The 23,760-nt window shown below is 50.5% G+C and overlaps 1 protein-coding gene across 2 annotated transcripts in view; it reads left to right on the top strand.

Annotated features, from left to right (window-relative positions):
- THSD4 (thrombospondin type 1 domain containing 4) overlaps positions 1-23,760 on the top strand; it is a 485,629-nt gene that overhangs the window by 436,747 nt on the left and 25,122 nt on the right. For both annotated transcript variants that reach the window (XM_074353946.1, XM_074353947.1), the window contains 3 exons: positions 11,236-11,411; positions 13,775-13,871; positions 18,284-18,553. In XM_074353946.1, coding sequence (XP_074210047.1) covers positions 11,236-11,411; positions 13,775-13,871; positions 18,284-18,553 — 543 coding nt within the window. The remainder of the gene's footprint in view (positions 1-11,235; positions 11,412-13,774; positions 13,872-18,283; positions 18,554-23,760) is intronic.

The raw sequence follows: 23,760 nt of genomic DNA, 5'->3' as shown, positions 1-23,760 counted from the left end.
GACCCCACGACACCCCTGCTCTGACCACATCAGACACTCCCCCACCCCTCCAAGGTTGGGCCCTTTCCCACCTCTGCCTTTGTCCATCGCCTTCTCTGTCCCCTGATGAACTGCCCCCATCCTCTGCCTGGTGAACTCCTCACCCTGCAAATTCCTGCTCAGACGCCACTGCCCTCCGTGACTCTCTACACCCCACGGAAATTTTACCAGCCTCTCTAGCCACATTGCATTAGTGTGTGTCCACACTCCCAAAGCTGTGGGCTGTCTCATCTTCCCAGCCGCACCCCCCCATACTCTTTGTTGAGTTTATTTATCTTCCTTAAACCCTAGATGGGATCCATTTCATACAACATTATTTGGGGCTGAAAACACACAAACTTTCTTTATAGTCAGTAAGCATTCAAAGGAAATTTGGAGTCAAAATAAATCCAATGTTAAGATTGTAAAGAATGAGAACCAGCCGTTCTCAGCCATGATTTAGTAATTAAATAAGAACGGCGTCGGCAGTTTCCTTTACCCAAACTCGTCACACCCTGTAATCGCCCCGTGCGGAAGAGAACGCCTGCCTGCTTTTCTGTTGCTCTGATACTCTGATTTTGGGTCCAAGTGTGTTACGTTATGTTGCGGAAAATCACACAGGTTCATTTCTTCCCAAACTCAAAATGCCAAAGTCGATCTGAACTGAGAAACCGCTGTGTGATATGGGTGTGTATTTCTTTAACAGGAACTGTCATTTGAACTTTTATCAGACTGGCTCTGAATCTGTCTAAAGAGAGATGTTGCTCTGTGTGTGTGTGTGTGTGTGTGTGTGTCTGTGTGTGTGTGTGTGTCTGTGTGTGTGTGTCTGTGTGTCTGTGTGTGTGTGTGTCTGTGTGTGTGTGTGCGTCTGTGTGTGTGTGCGTCTGTGTGTGTGTGTCTGTGTGTGTGTGTGTGTGCGTCTGTGTGTGTGTGTGTGTCTGTGTGTGTGTGTGTGTTGTAAAAGAATTTTTAGGCACGACTGCATGTGTTTACCATGTTGACCAGGAGGGGTGGAGGACGTTTTTGAGAGTGGAATTCTTAAACAAGAATATCCAGATATAAACAGGACTTTAAGGAGTTTCCAAGAATCCCTTATCTAAACTCCAAAGTTAAAATAAGACAGATCAGAGCAACACAGCTTATCATTTACTTCCATTCCGCGCGCATTTACTGAGCGCCAATGCGGGCTAAGTCGTGGGGCAGACAGGTAAATGCCACAGGACTTGCCTTTAAAGCAGGCGGGGCAGGTACACGCATGTAGAGTTCAGGGAATTAAGCTCAGTAATAGAAACCAGCCGTGATGTGTGTTCATGCGTAGATGCCGCTCCTTTCTGTTGCCCTCGGGGCCTTCTTCACGCCCAGGCCCTGAAACTTCCTTTGAGCCACGTCTGGTCTTCGGCAGTCGGGGAGAGCGTCCCGGTGGCGGGATGTCTGTACGATCCGCGCAGCAGGCGTTCAGAGCACAGTCGCAAGTCCTGGGGCTTCGTCTGAACTTCTCGTTTGATTATACGTGTTGTTTCCCCTTCGTCACGTTATTTATTTCTAGAAGTGACCTCCCAAAAGTTAGCTCGGCGTTTCAGAGACACGGACGGGGCGCAGCGCCGCTGGGGCTCAGGGTGCGGGACACGGGGGCGCCAACGTCTGCTTCGGAAGCTCCGTTATCCGCCCCAGCCCTGCCTGCGCCTCGTGCCGCCGGGGAGCTTTTCAGTCACCCGCTGCCCACACTGTACCCCACCCAGTTAAGTCCAGATCTCTGGGGAGCTGGGACCAGGCATGAGTGTTTGGGGGAGAAGGAGTCAACTTGTGTTTTTTAAAAAGCTTTTTATGTGGAAATAATTTGAATTCATAAAGTGATGCAAAATTGAAATAGCACGAAGACCCTTATATTCCCGTGTCCAGAGTCACCTGTATGCTTTCTCCTCTGAACCATCTGAGGGTACGTTGTATGCGTCACGGCCCTCCACGCACAGAGGCCCCAGCCTCAGCGAGCGCTTCCTAAGAATGGGGCACTCCCTGTGTCACCACAGCGCAGCCAGCAACTTCGCTCGTTTACTGCACTGATATGACACTTACAAGTACTTCACGTACCGCCCATCCTCAGTTTTGTCGCTGAATCTAGTAACGTCCGTTGTCGCGCTTCTCTTCCTCCGGTTCAGGATCCAGGGCGTTAGCGTCTACGTTTAGTTGGCATTTCTCTCTCTCGTTGCTTCTTCACCTTGCATAATGTTGACATGTCTTCAGAATACACTTCCCGCCACTTTAAAAAAATAAAGTCGTCCTCACTGTATGTTCCCCGGGGCTAGACTGAAGGTCTGTACTCTCACCCGAGCACTGGGCCGGGGCTGGTGTGTCCTTGCAAGGTACCACATCAGGAGATACACAGGGTCCACCGTTTCTCATCGGTTCTGTTCATTCCGATCACCTGGTAAAGTGTTGCCCAGTCTCTCCATTGGATAATTACTCTTTCTTTTTCTCTCTTGCAACTCACAAGCGGTCTGCGGGGCTGGCAAGACCATCAGAATGCCTTGCTCCACATCAAAATTTCCCTCCAAGGTTTAGTGTCTGTCGATGATTTTTGGCTGATCCAATCTTTACCATGATGACTGCAAAATGATTTTCCAGCTCTGGACCCTCTCGCTAGTTACCAGTCAGCCCTGGACACCTCTCATAACAGGAGCGCTGCCTTCTCCCCCCTGTATTTATTTATCTGCTTACTATTGCCATGAACCCGTGAGTTTCTTTTTTTTCCAGTAATTTATAATTCATTACCATGCTTTTTGGGTGCTCAAACTCTCTGAGATGTGGCCAGTAGGAGCCCCCTCCAGGTGACTCCTGTGTCCTTGTGACATGTCCCCATCATTTTTGTGAACAATTCCTTAATTCCAGGCTTACCTTATACCTACCCTACCCTATCCTTGGAACCAGTCTTTTCTCCCAGAAAAAAAGGCACCTTTTAATGGGGTTGGCATTAGAGACAAAGATTAAGGCACCAGGTGTGCTCATTGCTAGTGGGGTGTCTCTGCCTCTTAGCCCCCTTAGCAGACAGAGCTAGGAAATTCATACGTGTATGTGTACACATGCACACGCAAACTATGCATATTCACATACATGTAAATATGCACGTGCACACACATTATTTCAAAATCATGAATTCACACTGACACCTCGCATTTAAATCCATCCCTGCAGGGTTCTGTGTTGCCTTCTCCCAGTCCGTGTTTGTACGTCTCCTTTTCCACAGTGAGACCCTTGGCTCCTAACAACATCACAGGGTGCAGCCGCTGTGGGAAAACGTGTGGCGGCGGCTACTGCAACTACACACACATGTACCGTGACCCAGCAGTGCTACTCCTGGGGACGTTCCCAACAGAAGTGAGGACTTGTGTCCAGCAGAAACATGCAAGAATGTTTACAGCAGCTTCACCCGTAAGAGCCAAAAACTGTAAACACCCCAAAAGTCAATCAACAATAGAAGAGTAAACGGTGGCATATACATATAAAATAATACTGAATTGCTATGAGAAAGAATGAAGTACTGATAAACGCAACAAGGGGAAATGAATCTCATGGCATCAAGTTAAGAAAAAGGTGTCCAGTGTGAAAGGATGTGTGTGTTATTATTCCATTTGTACAAAATTCAAAACAACAGGGACGCCGTGGTGCTGGACAGCAGAGTAGTGGTGACCCCGGGACTTGTGAGGGTCGGGTGGCGACTCGAGGGGACAGGAAAGAGCCTTCTGGGGGGACTGGACTGTTCTGTGTCTTTATCCAGGTAGTAGTAACACAGGCGTGATGCAAATACTGAAAATTCGTCCAGCTATGAACTGATTTAAAAACTTCGCTATATGTAAGTTACATCCTATTTTTTTTTAATTTAATGCAGTTATAAATTGGGCTGCCAATGCAATTAACTCAGCTGAAATGGCTCAGTCAGACCAGTTTCCCGCGTGTTCAGGAACTTGATCATCTGCCCGGCAGCGGCGGCGGCTCCTCTGCCGTAATCCACATCCGGTGCCTGTAATGGTGGGGAAGTGGGGAAATCGTGCATCCGAGGGTTTAACAGTGCAGGACGCAGGCTTCGTCTCAGTATGACTGTTTGTTGAGTTGAACTGGACTGTCCTACGCGCGCACCCTCCAAGGGTTAGTCACAGATCCACACCCTGAGCGTCCTCCACCCCGTGTGTGAAGCCACGTGGCAGACGTCCTCTAGGACTGATTGCTGGTGACTGGAAGTCCGCTGGGTCCGGGAACCCTAAACGCTCGGAGACGGGGTGGAGGGCGCCAGTCACAGGGCGGGCTCAGCACAGGCCTCGACCTCCAAGCTGGTCCTTGGGCCTCCCCCTTCTCAGTGTCAGCCCTGCGGCCCAGGCAAAGCCAGAATAAGGGAATGAGACCGTTCCTCGGTTGAGAAGTCTTCGCTTCTGATCAGGACTCAAAAATAAGAGAGGAGGAAAGGAGGTTGAACTTCGGTGATTCTCCAACTTTAAATGCGCCACAACCCGCTGGAGCTCTTGTTAAACCCAAATGCTGGGTCCTGCCTGAGTCTCTGATTCAGCCGGTCTGAACCTGCACATCTAACAGCTTCCAAAGGATGCTGATGCTGCCGGTCCAAGGACCACACTTTGAGGGACGCTGGAGTAACCGAATGAGTGTGGAACTGAGTGTCTGAGTTCAAATCCTGAACTCTACCTAATCACAAATAACCTTTCTTTCCAGAGGAAGAAACAGACGTCTAGCGCACAGTGATCTGTTTGCTGTGAGGAAACCACCTTCTCTGTTTGACTGTGGGAGCCAGGGGCTGGGACGTCGACGGTGGGCATTAAGACGCCGGGATAAAGCGTATGAGAAGCCGGGCTTGGGTGTATAAGCAAATCCGGTGTGAGCCCTGGAGATGGGCATCGCCGGTGCAGATGGTTTAGGCGGAACATGCTTGCCCAGCGCTGACAACTAGAACTGGAGTAAAACGCAAGTGTCCACAAGAGTTCCGACGAGAGTGAAGACTTCCTCTTGCTGACGTGGTTGGGGGTTGCCTTTCAAACAGGCTTTGCCGAAGCCTGACCTTCAGGCAGCACAGCCGCCAGCAAGAGCCATGGGTCACCTGCACCTTTCTGTGGGGCAGCTCTGGGCGCACGAACAGCCGCGGAAATGCTTCCAGGCCCAGAAGCTGTGGGCGCAGCTGTGCCCGATGTGAGAGGCCCCGGCCCCGGGTCGGGGCTGGTTTGGGAGCTATTTCAGAAGCTAACCCGTGGGCGTATGGAATCAGGACCAGGCTGGCTAAAAACCTAATGTGGCTTTTATTTAATGCTTCGCTATTAGAAGTTTAAAGTTCGTCTGGGCCTTTAGAGGGACGCAGTGGTGGACGGCAAAGAGATTCAGGGCCGCAGTGTCTGATTTCCTTGGGACACTTTGCAGCTGTCCCCTCCACGGTACTTCAAATGCTGCTTTAATGGACTTTTTGGTTTCCAGGTAATAGCCTCTTCTACACCACTGCCATTAAAAGCAATAAAATCTTAGCCAGAACCTACCTCCATTCTGGGCTTTTGATGATCTGAATAGGACTTTTTAAGGAGAAGCTGTAAAAAGCAGGGCAGTGGGGCAGGGGGAGAGTACTTACATCCCTCAGGAGCATTTCTGCTTGTACAGTGTCCTTCATAGTAATTAAAATTTTTAAGCTTTAAAGAAAGTTACATAAGCGTGTGGTAAAAACAAAATTTAAATGATAGTAAGAAGATGTAAAATGATATATGTCTCCTTTCTCATCTCCCTCCCAAACTAAACCCCAGGCCCCATCCCCAGACGTTAACAGTTCTAGGACCATCCTTCTCTAAAAAGTTTTACGTGTGTGCCTACGTGTCGTATATATGTTTTTGTTTAAAAGTATTGCTGTTTATTTAAAAGAATAGATAAACCGCAAAGTCCTACTGTACAGCACAGGGCAGTATATTCAGTGGCTTGTAGTAACCTGTAATGAAAAAGAACGTGAAAAGAGTCTGTGATGTATGTATAATTGAGTCACAACGTCATACACCAGGAACTAATGCAACGTTGTAAATCAACTACACTTCAGTCAAAAAATAAAATTAAGTAAGAGCATATCACGAACGAGACCACACCAAATGTGCTGCTCTGCATTTTTGTTTCATTTAAAAATGCATCACAGAGCATTTTCCCCACGTCCACAGACCTGCCTCACCGTTGTCAGGGCCACAGGGCATTCCGTCGTGGACGACAGCTGACCTGCGCAATCCTCTACCAGTGGAGATTTAGGTTGGTTTTCGTTTTTCTCTGTTTAAAACCATCTGCAGAGAGTTTCCTTGTTAAAAACACTTTTGTATCCTTACAGGGGGAGTGTCCTCGGGTAGTTTCCTAGAAGCACAATTCTCAGGTCAGGTGTGTGGGCATCTGAAGTCTTAAGAGTGTGGCCCAGCCACCCTGCAGTATGTTGAATCACCAACAGCATCACGGTGCTTGCTTGTTCACGCACCTGGCAGCTCTGGCAGTATGAAATCTTTTAAAACGTTTGCCAAGCCGGTGGGTCAAGAATAGCCCACTGTGGTTTTGATTTGCATTTCTTAAGCTCTGGGCAAGGCAGAGCGTCTTTGCATCTGCTCGTGGAAGGTGTACTTGGTTTTCTGTGCGTTGCCTGTTTATCGTTCTTTGCCTTTGTTTGGAGCTGTTGTCTTTTTCTACTACGTACTTTTGCATTCAGCAAATATTAAGTTCCTCTATGTGATGAGCACTGTGCTGGGCACTAGAGCTGCAACGGTGAGGAAACACCGCTGTCTTTGCCCTTTGGGAGCTTACGGCGCACCGGGAGACAGCAGTCATCCGGCCATGCTCTGGGTGGGTGTGTGTGCAGGCTGAGCTAAACGCCGTGAAGGGGAGGCTCTTGCCTCTCGTAGAGCGTGTGAGAAGAGAGATGCCTGGACTTGGGGGGAGAGCAGATTGCCCTACGGGGCTGGCTTCTACAGGACAAACAGGATCTGGAGTTACGAGAAGCATCTCTGGAAGAAGGAACAGCATCGTGGAGGGAACGTGATGTATTAGATGAGCTAAAAGACGGTCATGGAGCAGACCACAGAGAGAACAGTGACACAAGATGGGGCTGGACTACGTCACCTGGGGCCCTGACCCTGTTCATGTTGGGGTTTTTTTCTCCTAGAGAAACGGAAAGCCAGTGAAGGATCTTGAGCCCTAGTTGGTGATCAAATCTGCATTCTGAAAAGATCACTCTGGCTGAAGAGAAGGGAAACAGGAAGACCAATGAGGGTTTTGAATCAGTCCATGTGAGGTCCAATCAGAGCTTGGCCCTGGACTGTGGCAGGGGACTTGAAGAGAAGAAGATGAGTTCAAGAAATAAGTAGGAAGTCAAATAAATTTGATGATGGATTGTATAGAGGGGGCCAGGAAGGGAGGAGGCACCCAGGATGAGTCCTGGGTTCCTAATTAGGTGGATGGTAGTGCCATTTACCGGAATAAGAATGACCACGTGATCCAGCACTTCCACTCCTGGGTAGGTATCCAGAAAGAACTAAAACGCTAATTCGAAAAGATACGTGCACCACAATGTTTACAGCAGTATTTTTTACAATAACCAAGACACAGGAGCAACCCCAGTGCCCATGAACAAACAAATGGATAAAGTTTTGAGATTTACATATATAATGAAATATTACTCAGCCATAAAAAGAATGAAATTCTGCCATTTGCAGCAACATGAATGGACCTAGACAATATTATTTTTAGTGAAATAAGTCAGACAGAGAAAAACAAATGCTGTATGATATCACCTCTATAGAGAATCTAAAAGATAGTATAAATGAACGTACATCCAGAACGGAAACGGACTCACAGACACAGAAGACAAACTACTGGTTACCAAAGGGGGGGGGAGGGGCAAATCGGGGGGGAGGGATTCAGAGACACAAACGATTATGTATAAAACAGATCAGCAACAAGGATACATTACACAGCACAGGGAATGATAGCCATTATCCTGTAATAACTTTTAATGGCGTGTAATCTGTAAAAACACTGAATCTTTATGCTGTTAACCTGAAATTAATATAATATTATAAATCAACTATACTGCAATTGAAAAAAAAGAAATGCTAGATGAGGTTGAGGATGAGTTCAGTCTCACACGACACCTCTGAGTGCAGCTGTCAAGGCGGCAATGAGACGTAAAAGTCTGGAACCAGAGGAAACGCCTGGACTGGAAACATAAATATGGAAGTCACTGGGTTGCAGTCATTACGCTGTGGGTATAGAGGAAACCGCCCACGGAAGGAGGACAACGCCCAGCTCAGGTCTGCTCTGAGTCCTTCAGGGGTTCCAGGATGTAACGGCTGAGTGGAGAAGGACGAGACGGGAAGGAAGGACCAGAGGCCAGCCCCAGAGCAGGAGGAAAGCCTGCCGCGTGTGGTGCCCAGAGACCAGGAAAAGGATGTCCCAGACAGGATGGGGCGCCCGGGAGTGCCGAGCACCGCCGGCACGTCCACGAGGAGGCCTGGAACGTGCCCACTGGGCTTAGCGACACGGAGGTCCTGGCGACGTTCGCTGGAATTGTTTCTGTGAAGTAACGGGGGCAGGAGTCCGACTGGAGATGGCTGAGAAATGAGTGGAAGGTGAGGACATGGAGACACCGTAGGGACCACTCCCAGGAGGTGTGCTTTTGAGGGAAAACAGCCCCAAACCTGTTCAGCCTCAGTCTCGACTCTTGACCCTTCCTTGCCACTCCGTAAGCTGAGCTGATTTTCCAAATTGGAATTTGGTGTCCCACAGCTGTGGTCTCCCCGGAGCCACGGCACGCAGCCAGCCAGGGACAGAGTCTGCAGGGGAGGCCGCCTCGACCCTGGAGGCTCTTCTGTCCCTTTGAGCAGCTTCTGACTCTGCAGGACTGGGAAGGCCCGTTGCAGACACGCTGCTGAAACCGGCTTAAAGAAACAAAGGGTCCTTACGCTTTAGAGGTGCCTACTGAAAAATGGGAGGATGAACAGTGTCTGGGATTTGCAAAATGAAACAAGCTAAGCCATGATAATTATTGAAGCTGGTTGATGGGATGGGTACATGGAGGTTTAGTATACTGTTCTCACTACTTCTTTTTTTAATTGAACTTTTTTTCGTTTTTCCTCCAATAATTCAGTTTTTTTTTTAATTGAAGTATAGTCAGTTTACAATGTTGTGTCAGTTTCTGGTGTACAGCATGTTTCGGCCATACACATACATACATATATTTGTTTTCATATTCTTTCTTATTATTGGTTACTGCAAGATACTGAATATAGTTCCCTGTGCTGTACAGAAGAAACTTGTTTATCTATTTTATACATAGTAGTTAGTATCTACAAATCTCAAACTTCCAGTTTAGCCTTCCCCACCCTCTTTCTCCGCTGGTAACCAGAAGTGTGTTTTTCTATGCCTGTATTCTCACTACTTTTGTTTATGTATACATTTTTCATAATATGTTGTAGAAAGTTAAGTTCAGTAACTCTATAAATTGAAAGTACACAGAGCCAGTGACCATCACAGGCCCACTGTGACCAGGCCGCTTGAAACAGGATCTCCTTTACATCCAGTTTGCCGTTGGCTTGTGGGTTTCAAGGTACCGAGTGTCAGAGGGAGGAGAGTCTGCTGTCAGGTGCTGTCCCTTCTCCTCGGTAACCCTGGCGCCTTGTTTCCTGCCCCTCTTCTCCTTTCTTACCTCCCTCCGGGGCGTGGACTGCAGATCCCAGTTCTGTCACCCCTCTTCGTGAACCTGAACAAGTCCCCCTCATCCTTGAACCATGTTCCGAACGATGGGGACGCACACCTTCTTAGCAGCGTTGCGAGGGCTGACGGGCAGCGTGTGTGGGAGTAGCTAACCCAGCTCACCGCCTCGAAAGCGAACAGGGGGCCGGAGATGGTCACACTAAGAGCAGCAGGTCAGACAGAGAAGGACAAACACCACATGCTGTCACCTTACGTGCAGTCTGAAAAGATGATGCAAATGAACTTCTTTACCAAATGGAAACAGACTCACAGACATAGAAAACAATCTTATGGTCACCAGGGGAGAAGGTGAGGAGGGATAAATTAGGAATTTGGGATTAACAGATACACACTACTGTATATAAAGTAGATAAACAAGGACCTACTGTGGAGCACAGAGAACTAAATTCAATATCTTGTAATAACCTATAATGGAAAAGAATCTGAAGAAGAACATATACACATATATATATAAGAATCTGAAAAAGAACATATACACATATATATACACATATATATTCACTTTGTAAATCAACTATACTTCAATATAAATCAATCAATCAATCAATCAGAGAAAAACCAAGAGAAAAAAGCCCACAGAAACCAGGTAATATAAATGAATGGAGGTGCCCAAGTAGGGGAAATCATGTGACCGGCTTGGCCTGTCTTTAGCTTTGCCACATTTAGTAGACATACAAGTAGAAAGAATTGTAAGAAAAATTCTAGTCTATAAGAAAAATAATAACTCAAGCATGCTCATAAATGGAGTAAGTAATCCATATTCATAAATCAGTGGGGAAGAAGCTGAGGCCTAGCCTCAGCGTGGGGGAGCACTGGGGAGTGGCGGGGAGTGGGGCCGGCCGAGCACGCAAGCCCCGTCTGACAGGGCGTCCTCAGCTGCGTGACTGCTGCCATGAGGGAACGTGGAGCCAATGTTAACATGTCTTCTTGTTTTACAAGAGAAGCTAGAACTCTCAATTTTTTATGGGAAACCTCCCAGTTCTTAAACTTGGTTTGAATTATTAAAAACAAAACAAAACAAAACACTACAATAGCCAAACTAAGCCCATTTGTGGGCCAAAATCAGCTCATGAGCTGCCAGTGTGCGACCTCTCACCTAGAAAATGGGTAGAATTCCCTTCCCCTGCTCCCCCTCCCCCTCCCCCTCCCTTTTATGTTCTTGCTCTAACTTTCTCCTTCCTCTCATTTTCCACATCCTTCTCTCCTGACCACTTCCGCCCTTCCTTTCTAGACCAAGTCCAAGTGCGGGAGGGGTGGAAGTGGGCTGGGGACGTGACTGCGCCCAAAGGGGTGCTCTGGGTGCCTCCCGCGCCCCAGGGCTGAGGCCGGCGCCCGGCTCGCAGTGCGTCATAAGGACAAACCTGACGGCTGAGCGAGCGGCGGCTGGGCCGGCAGCCTGTCCTGCACACCCGGGCTCACCGAGGACCGTCTCGTCTTTCTCCACAGCCTTGCGAAGCCGCTCCGGGCGCTCCATCATCAACGGGAACTGGGCCATTGACCGGCCCGGCAAGTACGAGGGCGGAGGGACCATGTTCACCTACAAGCGTCCGAACGAGATTTCGAGCACCGCCGGGGAGTCCTTTCTGGCGGAGGGTCCCACCAACGAGATCCTGGACGTCTACGTGAGTCTGAGCTGTGGCCCGGGCTCTCTGCCTTCTTGCTTCTCGGGGTCCCACGTAGAGCAAGGAAGGGCGGCTCAGGAAGACCGTCTGAGCGGCGCCCCGGCAGTGCCCTGCGAGCCTGGCGCTCGTCTGCGCGCCTCACCTCTGACGGTGCCCTGTTCACAGAAACCTTACACTCTGCCAGATGCTTTCACCCTCAGAGTTAACTGACCCAGTAAAACCAATTTTACTTGTTGAACCAAATCAGAGGCAAAATACATCCTTTATTTCATGAGCGTTGGGTCTCCGCCAGGCCCTCTCCTCCTGTGCTAATCTGGCGTGTTTTTTTTTTTTTTATGGCAAAAGAAAGCAAATGCCTAAAGCAAGACAGGACCACTCACAGCCCCCAGCCCTCTTCAGATTCCATTAAAGCAAGTGAAGAAACGAGAGCTCCAGGGTCCTCCAGCCCGCAGGTTACTCAGAGTCACAATACAGAGGTTTACTAGAAGGCCCCCGCTTCGCAGAAGCCAGAACTCTGGTTTCTTTTACAAGAAACTAAAGCACTAAGTTGCCCCAGAGTTTAAAATTGTCCTTATTTTTAACTGAAACCACTAGAATCCAGCCTCCTTAAAAAGATCAGGAAGTAAAAAAATGACCAGAAAGAAAAGCTCAAAGTCACATTTTGATAAAAAAGAATGAGCCCCCGCTAGGCATGCGTCCTCTCACCACCTCCAGAGCCTCGCTGGCCTCCTCGACACCGCTGAGTTCGAGTTTTATGAATATTACTTCTCCAGCTCTCGGGTTACCTGTTCATTCCTCCTGGGCCCAGTGGCCCATGGACTAGAAACTATAAAGGAAGCCTTGTTATAGTTCATTTTGAAAAATTTTTTTAGACCGTCCAGTTGGTTGTTGGACTCTAGGTAAGTTTCAAATGGCATCAGAGGTAAAAACTCATGGTGTGAAAGGCCCACTGTGGGTGGTCTGGGATGTGGTGGCCAATAATAATTTCGCAAACGGGACGGATGTGCACTGGCAGAACATTGCCTCAGAAGAGGCGCAGAGGAAGGAGGAAGGGGAAGGGTTTTCTGTCGGATTGTGTGAGAAGAGAAGTGAGGGGCTTGGAGCAGACAGCGGAGCCCAAGGTCACAGCACCGTGTCCCTCGGGGGTTCTCTGCCCGCCATGGTTCCTGGACGCCAGGAGCCCAGGGCTTCTCACGAATGCCTTCCATGGATGACTTATAGACTGGAGGCCCCATTTTACGTGTAGGGAAAGGGTGAGGGCTGATGGTGTAAATGGACAGAACAGACAGCCTCCTAGACCAAACAGGACCCACCCATGCAGTGTGACTCAGTGGACATGTGTAGCTAAAAGGACCTGAGAGATGAGCTGTGAGTCTAGCCTCCTGCTTCTCAGATGAAGACGTCAGACGCTGAGAGATTAAGGCCCCTGCTCCAGGTGACAGAGCTGGGGAGCAGGAGGGCCCCTTTAGGAAGCAGCGGAGAGAGAAGCCGCGCGGCGTGACCCTGTCTCCTCGCCCGCCCGAGTCTTCGCTGCAGCTTCGGGTCTGCTGCTCCACTGAGTGCCCCACCCTGCCTCCTCCTGCCCGGAAAGCCTGGGGCACAAAGGAGTCTGCGCTCCAGAGCCGACAGGGCGGGATTTGCTCTGCTGCGCCTCGCTGGCTGGCTTTGTGGCTTTGTCCTGGGCTGTCTGACCGCTGGCTTCCACAGCCCTTGCGGCTTTTGTTGAGGGTTCCTGAGAGAACAGGGCCCAGGGAAGCTTACTTACCTTATGCCGGTTTTTCTCACCCCATCTCTCTGTGGTTCTGGAACTTTCCGTGGAGGAGAGGGCCTGGAACCCAGAGGGTCAGGGAGGGAGAGGATTGGGGCCCACCCTTCCGGAGTCGGCCTGCTGGGCCCGGGGGTCGGAGGGCTCTGCGGGAGGTCTGGCCCCTCTCCGCGTGGCTCTGTCCGGCCACCTGGTGTCCAGACGGCTTCTCCGTAGGGTAAACTTCAGTGTCTGTTTTGGACATTCTGAGAACCGTGAGCAAAATCTAAGCTGTGGTAGAGGCTGGTTGGGAGCCAGTGGGCGGGTTCACTACCATGGCTCCCTTCTTCCTATTAGGAATTTATAAAATCTTAACCTGCAGCCTACTTTTCTTGATTCTCTCAAAGACGACGTTCTTCATTCTTCAAAAGCCAATAGCAAAAAGCCATCTGGAAACCGCCTTCGTTTAGTCTGTCCCCGGCCCGCTACCATTATTAGATTAATATTGGTGAATCCGTCCACTCAGTTACAGTCAGTGCCGCTCACACGGCTGGGCCGGAGCCAGCAGGAGAGGGTGTGCCCGCGTGCCAGGCGCTGACGCGCCCCTCTGTGTTGCCAGATGATCCACCAGCAGCCTAACCCGGGAGTGCACTACGAGTACGTCATCATGGGGGGCAACGCCATCAGCGCCCCGGCGCCGCCTCACAGGAGACCAGGTACCGCCGCTTGTTCTGCTGCCTAGCGCTGTTATTTTATTTCATTTTATTTTATTTTATTTCAAGCACTTTTAAAGCCCTTCCCTCTTCTTCTTGTGTGTCCACCCTGTGTCTCTCAGTCAGCGCAGAGACAACCCGCGGACACATACTTTAGAGTCAAGGGGCCTTGGAATCAGAGGATGCTTCGCCATCTGCCTGAGGCTTCCCTGATAAGAGTGTCCCATGCACATGACCCAAACACGAAGTCAACATTCGCGGTCTGACTTTCCAGTTCCACGTCTTGTATTAGTTTCCCGCTGCTGCTGTAACAAACGACCTCACACTTAGGAGCATAAAACCACACAAACGTGCTGTCTTACAGTTCTGGAGGTCGGAAGTCCAAAATGGGTTTTATTTATTTATAGTGGAGGTCCTGGGGATTGAACCCAGGACCTCGTGCATGCTAAGCATGCGCTTTCCCCCTGAGCTATACCCTCTCCCTCCCTGCAAAATGGGCTTTGCTGGGCCAAAATCAAGGTGTTGGCGGGTTATGTTCCTTCCACGGGTTCTGGGAAGGAATGTGTTTCCTTGCCCTTTTCAGCTCCAAGAGGCCACCACACTTCTTGGTTCACGGCCGCTTCCTCCCTCCATCTTCAAAGCCAGCCGGGTGGCACCCTTCACATCTCTCCTCACCTCTGACCCTCTTCTCTCAGCACCTCCTTCTCTGTCTCTGGCCCTCTTGCCTCTTTCTTATAAGGACCCTTCTGATTACACTGAGCTCGGTCAGACAGTTCAGGACAACCTCTCCATCTCAAAATCCAGGAGAACCTAATCACATCTGCAAAGTCCCTTTTGCCACATAAAATAACAAGCCAGACTCCAGGGATCAGGACACAGACATCTTCAGAGGGACAGTGTTCTGCCTCCCACTTGCCTTTTCTCTTGGTCCCCTCCTGCCTCTGCTAACATTCCTCTGACCCGTGAGAAGAGAAGAATGAGCTCTCACCTGCCAGCCCCCGCTTCCCGTGGGCTCCGCTGGCAGAGAGCCGGCAGCGCTCGCTTGGTGCTGCTGCGTGTGTCACAGCCCCTGGCCGGGATCTTCGCTGAGTGATGGGGGAGCCCACCACCCACATGGAGGCTGTCTCTTCCATCTTTCAAACAGGAAGGTCTGCAGGAACACTGTGATCATTCACGCACGCCGAGTCCTGGCTGTTTGCTGGCACTGCTGAGCCTTTTATGTAGACTAACCCATCCGACCAGCGGGGCCCAGAGGGAGGCACTACTGCTAGCCCCGTTTTAGGAGTAAGGAAATGGAAGCGTTATGTGCCCAGGCCCCACAGTGACCTCAGGCCAGCCTGGGTCACTAGCCCCTGTGCTTGTGACATTGTCCAGAGGGGACCTGGTCCAACCCCTGTCCTAGGAAGTGAGGGGACAGACGCGAGACCGGGTCCATTCATCCTTCCCTGGGTTCTCAGTTGGATAATCAGGTGATCTGATTGTCACACGTCGGGGAGGAGCCACCTGGCAGCCGGGAGACCACAGCCTGGTGTGTGCCTGGCATGTGGGGTGCACGTGTCGTCCAAACTCCAGGTCAGCCCACTCACGTTTCCAGGAGTAATATACAGCCCGAGAAACCAAGTTCAGGTGGCAAGATACTGAGATTACTGAGGTCTGATGCTGATTTACAGGGGCAGCTGGACAGACCGTCTGAAAGCATAGGGGACGATGATGACTTACAGCAAGTGTAATGGGTCTCAGCTGATGGGCAGTGAGGCTCCGGGATCAGCTGCCTGGGACAGGGCAGGCCAGAGGGGCCAGCTGGAAGAAGCCGGTGAGGAGAGGCACTCTGGACCAGGCTTCATCCTCCGTATCAGCGGAGTCAGGAGGCCAAAGCTTGAATTCAACTTGCCACTTTCTTGCTGTGCGCCCTCAGGCAAGTCAGTAACTTCCCTGAACACATTCACAGTCTACAAAATAGAGAGAAAGAACGTGCACCCAAAGGTTTGGTTTGGGAGGGAGGGGGTATGGAATGAATCAGGTCTCCCTCCCAGCACGTGCCCGGTGCGTACAAGGTACATACAAGCCTTTCGAATGTTTTATCTGAAACATCTTAGTCTCGTTTATATCAGCATGGATGCTGGGCTCAGTTCTATTGGTTTAATTTGCATATAGTATCTTAAACCCTGAAGTATTGTGAGTAGGCAACTCAATAGTAACGTCCTAGAGGAAGGGTGGTGAAAACCCTGTTTCAACTGCATTTTACAGTAACCCTAGGATTTGCTTTATTATTTTATATTAAACTAGTGAATGTTTGAGCACTATTCAATCAAAACACACGTATGTAAAGTGAAGTGCAGCTGCTCCTTCATTGCCAAAACTTGGAAGCAGTAGGTGAATTTGGATAAAGAAACTGTGGTTCCTCCAGACAGTGAAATATTATTCAGTGCTAAAAAGAAATGGGCTGTCAGGCCTCGTAAAGACACGAAGGGACCACAACTGCACGTCACTAGGTGAAAGCAGCCGTCTGAAAAGGCTGCGTGCCGTGCGGTTCCGCGCGCGCGTGTGACGCTCTGGCAAAGGCACGACTGTGGAGACAGTAAAGGGGTCGGTGGTTACCAGGAGCCGGCAGAGAAAGAGGGACCAACTGGCAGAGCACAAGGATCTCAGGGCAGTGGAGCTACTCTGTGTGATACTACAGTGGTCCATACACGTCCTGTATTTGTCAAAACCTACAAAATGTACAGCACCGAAGGTGAACCGTGGCGTAACATGGACGCTGGGTGACAGTGATGTGTCAGTGTAGGTTCATTTGTTTTAACAAATGGACTGTCTAGCAGGGGATGGTGGTGTGGGAGGCTGTGCACGGGGCTGGGGCAGGAGAGAGGTGGGAACTCCCTGCACTTCCCGCTTCATTTGGCTGTGAGCCTTAAACTGCTCTAAGAATATGTATCAGGTCTGTTTATTTTTTAAAGCAATACCCCCAACCTCGTCCTCTCCCAGCGCCCCAGAGGGAATCGCTCTTGAACAGCTTGGTGGGCTCCTGCCCTGCCGTTGCTGTGCACACACAGACACGTTTGCAGCCAGTCCGAATCGTTGTCCACAATCCAGGTATAAACACGCCAGTCTTCCCCATAAGTCGTTGTAAATCTAACCTCAACTTGAAACTTCTTTGGAACTGGGAGAAAATTCAACCTCAGTCAGTCTGGGGGATCCCACACTCACCCAAGGTGGAGTTAGGGTCTGTGGCGCCCAGGGGACCCAAGACCTCAGAAGCCCACCTCCCCTTGCTTTGGACATCTTCCTCTCTCTCCCTCTCCCTCTCTCTCTCTCTCTCTCTCTCTCCCTCTCCTCAGCACTCTCCACTCTTCCCTTCTCCCTCCCCTCCACTGGCCCCTCTGGGACCCGTTATCCGTTATCCGTTATCCGTATGGGGAACCCAGGCTGTCACCACGGGAGAGAAGAGCTGTTGACTTCCAGCAGCTTTTTCTTTCTTTCCTGCAAAAATCTGAGGCAAGAAAATCTAAGAATTTGGCCATTTGGACTAGGAGAGGAGGAGGAATGCGATAAAGAACAAAACACAAATTAATCTCTCAAAAAAGTCTCCCTCCACATCTGCGCATGAGTAGATGTACACACGCGGATCCGCCACATCTGCGTGCGTGTGTGTATACACATGGATCCGCCTGCGTTTTTTTCTTTCACCAACTACCTATCAGTCATATCTCCATGTCACAACACGTGTTTGCTTCATTCTTTTAAAAAAGTGACATAGTATTTCATTCGTGGTTGTAGCATAATTTATTCTAACTGGTGCCACTAGTGGACATGTAAGTCCGTTCTACAGGTTTGCTGTTTCAAATAATGCTTTAGTAACCATGCTTGTCCACACAGCTTTATGTAAAAAAAAAAAAATGGAAATACCTGTAGGACAAATGTCCTGGAAACTGAATCGCAAGGTCAGAAGGTGTGTACGTGGAAAATTTGGAGAGATATTGGCAAATTGCCCTCCAAAACCTTGCGTCCGTTGGCAGGCCCGGCCAGCGTGTGAAAGCGGGTCCCCGCGCCCTCCGTGGGCGGTTAGGGCGCTAAGCGTTCCTGGGGGCTCATCGTTGCTGTCAGGCAGGCGGGCTGCTGCTGCCGGCTGCTTCCTTGCACACTGCTTCCCGTCGTGGGTGGACTGAGCGTGGTTATGCGCCTTTGGCCGTCGGTGTTTCTCTCCACGCGAGCCGCCTCTCCCAGGCCCTGGCCCACCCCCCACCAGGACGTTCATCTTCTTCTTACCCGTTTGTAACATCTGCCTGTTTCAAATCTGTGTGCCGTGAGCTAGGAATGAGCTTGTGCCTCCTGATGTCTAATGTTGGAGCAACTTCCTCTTTACGACTCACCGTCCGAACCCACCTTCCTTCTGGGGTGTGTGCACTTGCCTCTCGCAGGGGAGCCCTTCAATGGCCAGCTGGTCCCAGAGAGGCGGAGCCAGGACGAGGGAGCAGAGAAAGACGGGGACGAGGAGAGGGCAGACGTGCACGGCGGCGGGGCGCCTGAAATATTCACTCCGGAATCCGCACAGACCTTCCCGGTCAGGCATCCAGACAGATTCTCTTCCCATCGGCCGGACAGCGTGGTGCCACAGCCCCCGCGGCGGAGCCGGGACCACAACTGGAAGCAGCTGGGGACGACAGAGTGCTCGGCCTCCTGCGGGAAAGGTGAGCTCGCGGGCGGGCTGGGAGGGTCTCTGAGACCCCTGGGCGGGGACTGTGCTGGTGGGCACATAGCAAACCCTCCCTCCCTTGAGCCTGACTGTGAGACGGCTCCTTAGTGTGACGCTGCGTTGGGAGTGGGGGGTCCCCAAGATCACCCCCAGGCTCAGAGATCCACTGGAAGGTCTTACGAGACCCAGAAAAGCCGCCGTGCTCACGGTTACCGTGTATTACAGTAAAAGATTGGAATCAGCCAAGGGAAGAGTGCAAAGTCCCGGAGACACCACGCACCAGCCTCCAGGGCTCCCCTCCCGGTAGAGTGGCTCAAAGATGCACTTAATTCTCCCAACAGTGTTGTACACGAGCTGAGCATTGCCAACCAGAGAAGCTCCCTCGAGCTCTGGTGTCCGGGGAGGGTATTGGGGTTCAATCACGCAGGCATACAGCCCCCACATTACCGGCATTAGCTACTCAGCCGCTAGCACCCAGAGGTCAGACTTAGACACTGTGGCCCAAGGCCCCAGGCAGCAAAACAGGCCTGCACACCCACCACATTGTTCGCCTCAGCTCACTTGTCAGACTGATACGGTGCAACCCAAGATCTCCTGCACAGAAAACTCTTATGAGCAGAATATTCCAGGGCTCTGAGGACATCCCCAGCCCTGGTCAAGGGCTAGCCCTGAGCACTGGGCCGCCCAGGGGGCCCTTCCCCACACCGCGCGCCCGTTCACAGGCAGAGACCATCTCACCTGCCTCAAGGTCTGGGCTGACGTACACGTCGCAGATGTGGAGCTCTTGGCCAAACGCCAGTCGAAAGTCATTCTCAAATCTAAGGACCTTCAGGGAAAAAAAATGCTTTGGGAGCTTGAAGGGTTAGTTCGCCAGCTTTCATACTCAGCAACACTTGCAACTCCCTTCCTCCTCTTCAGTAAATTCTTAATCCTCTGTCCGTCCCATCACCTGAACCCAGTCCACTGAGACCTCCAGGAACTACGTGTAGCCCCACAAAGCCAGTTTCCACAGCAGGGAAACCACCCACCAGCCAGCGGAGAGAAAAGATGGAGTTAAAGGATTTGGGGAGAAGGTGGAGTTTAGGGGAGACTTAAATAGAGCAGGGCTGTGATAGTCCGGAAGCAGAGCGCGGCTGTGTGAAGGGGCCACGTCGCAGTCTGGACTGTGAAGTGTGCTCACAGCCCTGAGTCCTTGACAACTGCACGGGTGAGCCAGGCGTGGGAGTGCTGTCCAGAAACCCCTGATCGGATGTTCTGCGGGGTCGGACACTGAAGCTGCTTCTCTGTTCCAGGACGCCCTAGGTCCTCATCACGAGGGCGTGTGTGACTGTGCGGTCGTGATTTCCTTCATGCACGTGGCGGTCGCCTCCTGCTTCTAGCAGAGTGCTACTTGTGACCCTAAAATGGCTGTTCTTGGAGGGGAGGTTGTCATGGAAGCAAAGGCTGTACCCCTGAGGAGCTGCTGCTTTCTTCAAGAGATGTGTGTGTGAGGGTTCCAGATTTGGAAACCATGAGGTCGTCGACACATGGGAAAGTCCTCCACAGCCTCCTCTCAAGTTTCTATCTTTTTCATAAAAGCACTGACTTAGTGATTTTTGAGAATCCAGTTCAAGTCTTTGGTTCGCCTTGGGGTCGGGAGCCCTTCCTGCCTGGAACCTTCGCTGGTTCCAGGGCTGCTCCACACCTGGAGCGCTGGCTTCTGGAGGCTTTCCCGTGTTTATGAGGAGCTGTGCAGAGCAGGTGGAGTGGGGAGTCATTGTGCCGACTTCTTTTGTAAGCAGTATGAGGGGAAGTTAAATGCCTGCTGAGTGTGTCTTGATAAAAAGCAGGAAGCCACAGATTAATTATGCGTTAAGGCCAAAATCGCTGTAGAGAAGATCTGTTCACGGCACCGAGGAGGGAAGGAGCACGAAATGTGACTCATAGGAGCCCAGGATCAAAATGTGTCGTCACTGAAACGTTCTGCCTTAGGCGGCGGTGCGATGCCCGTTAAAGGAACCAGCTACACCAGAACTAGGTGAGACCAAGGGCGAGTTCTAAAAAGGATAAAAACTCTTGTCGTGTGGCTTGATCTCAAGGGCTTGGGGAGAAGATTCTCTTCCGTTTCATGTCTTTAAAGACAGCCTGGCCCAGCCTTCCCAGGAGGATGGGATGTGGGTCTGTCTGGAGACCGTAAGGCAGGGCGTTGCGGACACAGCGGGACAGGAATAAGAGCTCGCGCCCCGCGCGGGCTCAGCCCCCCGCACTCGCACCCGTGTTCGCTGGGTGGGTGCAGCGCCGACCCACCCAGCTGGTCCTGCCACGGTCTCCACCTGTTCCGTACCAGGCGTGACAGAGGGACCCCTCTGCTTCCTCCGAGGTTTGCTCCCGGCCAGCGATGGCCTCACACGCAGGGCAGGGAGGCAGCATGGATGCACAAAACGTTTAGCTCATCTCACGGTCATCAGCGGCACTGATAAGTGTGCCGCGACCAAGAAATCCTGAGCCTGCCGGTGCGTCCAGCCCTTCTGCACGACTCAGGTCCTTCCGCCTTGTGACCTCATCATCCGTCCCCACACAGGCCCTCTCCCAAACTCTTCTCCAGTCCTTCCTGGTAGTGCTCAGCAGACCACACACTTCTGTGCCTCTCGGGTTACACTTTCAGCATCATGACAGCATCACCACAGGGAGGGCCCGTGGCCGGTGTGCAGGAGGCCTGTGCTCTGCCCCGTCACTGCCCAGACCTCTGTCCGTCTGGTCAAACTCGTGGCTTGGCTCGGAGTTCCAGGTCTAGAGTTCTTTTTCCCCTTTCTCCTTATTTTGTCCATCTCTCCACAGTGCCTCACTGATCTCTACACTGTGCCCTGAATTCACTGACTCACCTCATTTAATACCCACTGGTGACCTGTAGTGCGATTCCCTCCTCCAACGTAACATAACTTCTGCTTGATCAACACGCTCAGCATACAAACCGACCAGACTCAGCCCAGATGTTTCCTGCTGCCTGAAGCCCAGCCAGCCCCTGACCTCACCCCCCCCCCATTCCTGCTTGCTAGCAACTCGAGGACTAACTGTGTGGCATGCTTGGACAATGAAGGGAAGGCCAGGTGCCAGTCTGAGTCATAGCCTCCCTCTCTGCAGAAATACGAACTGACCCAAAGAAAGAAACCATTGCGAGTCACTGGAGTCAAGAATTATAGGTATATAATTATATATATTATGATATATAGTGTTTTCTCACCATTGGAGAGATAACAGTGCCTCTGAATATTTCCTTGGCTAATCGCTGAGACGGGACCATGGACAGACGTCCTGCAAAGGCGGTGAGAAGCCTGGGGGAGGCAGACAGTGGCCACGTGCACACGGCCCCAGGTGGGAGCCATCTTCCCAAGGCACGGATCGTTCTCGGGGTAACCTGTCAGCTAACGACACTCAGTTTCCCCTCCTTAGGGCCGAGCGGTTGGCATAGTTACCTTTGCTTTCTAATCCATAAATTCATAAGTAGAAAAATTAAACCCACGTGGTCTGAACAGAAAAGGATGGGCTAAACAATAAAATTTTTACTTGATCCCTTAATAGCTGGGTCTCAAATGAGCGACCTGCAAGCCGTGAACTGCACCTCGTTCATCTTCATAACTCAGTGCAACGCGCTTAATGTTTGTCGCGTGTCATTAAAAGTCTGTTCTTAATGGGAGCAGATACGTCACTGAACAAAATTTAATTCCACGAAAGTTTTTGCTTCCTATTAATTTTACAGCCAGTACTGCTTTTTACTCAGCGAATAATTAGGCTTAATTGGAACGTTATTTTAAATAATGGTCTCCAGTTATAGCTGCATGGTAAATTCTCACTGCCAGAGGAGTTTAAACAGGTGATTGTTTCTGAGTCAAAACTGTCTTATAAACCGTCAGGTTTCTTACTAGAACTTCCCTGTGGCTCAGTGTGTCTCACAAAGTCAGCTTAGAGAAGCACTGAAACACTTTGTGGCTGATGAAATATTAAGAAGCACCTTCAAAGTTATCTCTGTAGTTACAGTTAAAATTACGGCAAGTTGCAAGCTCAGAAACTTTCAATGCTGGCCAGTCAGCAGCAGAGCTGTAGCATAAACGACAGTGCTCTGCCCGCAGGAACCGGGCACCGCCTGGACTGGGGTTGGTGGGCGGAGGTGGGGAGGAGACAGGTTTCTGTACAAAAGCACCGTACTCTTCAGACCGGCGGGTTGCGCGTTCAGCCAGTTACTGTTTCTCGCTTTGAAACACCCATTTGTAATACTTCAGTGTGGCCACCAGGGGGTAGCAGAGAGAGGAAGGCAGAACTGAATGGGCTTTTTTGTTTTAAGTTGAGAGCGAGAAATTCCACTTAACAAATTCTGACTTTTTTTCCAAAATAGACTCTGTCTTATTAAGTATGAAACACTAGGCTGTACTTTTAAAGAAAACAAAAAAACTGAGGCAATTAGTATTTTGTTTAGCAAAGTAATAAAAGAAACATTAGACCTCTGATAAATATTCACTCAACAAACTTTTACTGAGCACTTACTACTCTGCTGTGCCGGGGTTAGTTACAGGGACAAACAAGAGCTAGTCCTGTGCCTGAGAAGTTCACTATCTCATAGGAGGCAGAAATACCCAAATAACTAAAATACCATTAGATCAGTACTTTATTATTTATTAAATACCAATAGATCAGTGCTGTGATTTACAGAAGGGGAAGCCAGCTGCTTTTCTAGCCTCTCTTGAATCTTCTTACTTCTCTGTCCCAACCTGACTGCCTTCAGCACACCTGGCACTTGCAGTGAGTTTGCGGCCTGGACAGCCCCCTCCCTGCCAAGACACATGTGCACAGACCCAACCCTTCCTCTACGATGCAGCTCGACCCCACTGGGACCCGTTCTCTTCAATGTCTCCAGAAAACCTTCAAGGAGTTATTCTGTGTGTTCATTTTATCATCACTCCCCTGCCTGGCGAAATCTCTTGGTGTCCTGAACTCATATGAAAGTTGATTTCATCTGCCTTTGAACATACTCAGACCCTGTCCACAATTACATGATAAGGTCTTTGCAGGCAGGAGCTATCTCTACCCATCTTTGCCCCCGTCCGTGCCTGGGAAAGCCCTTGTGCGGGTGGTGTGTAAGCACAGGAGTGAGGACGTGTGTGTGTGTGTGTGTGTGTGTGTGTGTGTGTGTGTGTGTGTGTGATGGCTCTGCACCTGGGTCTCTGTGCA

The sequence above is a fragment of the Camelus bactrianus genome, chromosome 27 (assembly GCF_048773025.1).
Source record: "Camelus bactrianus isolate YW-2024 breed Bactrian camel chromosome 27, ASM4877302v1, whole genome shotgun sequence".
Lineage (NCBI taxonomy): Eukaryota > Metazoa > Chordata > Mammalia > Artiodactyla > Camelidae > Camelus > Camelus bactrianus.
The sequence above is the reverse complement of the archived record's forward strand: the minus strand, read 5'-3'. Positions and strand labels throughout refer to the sequence as shown.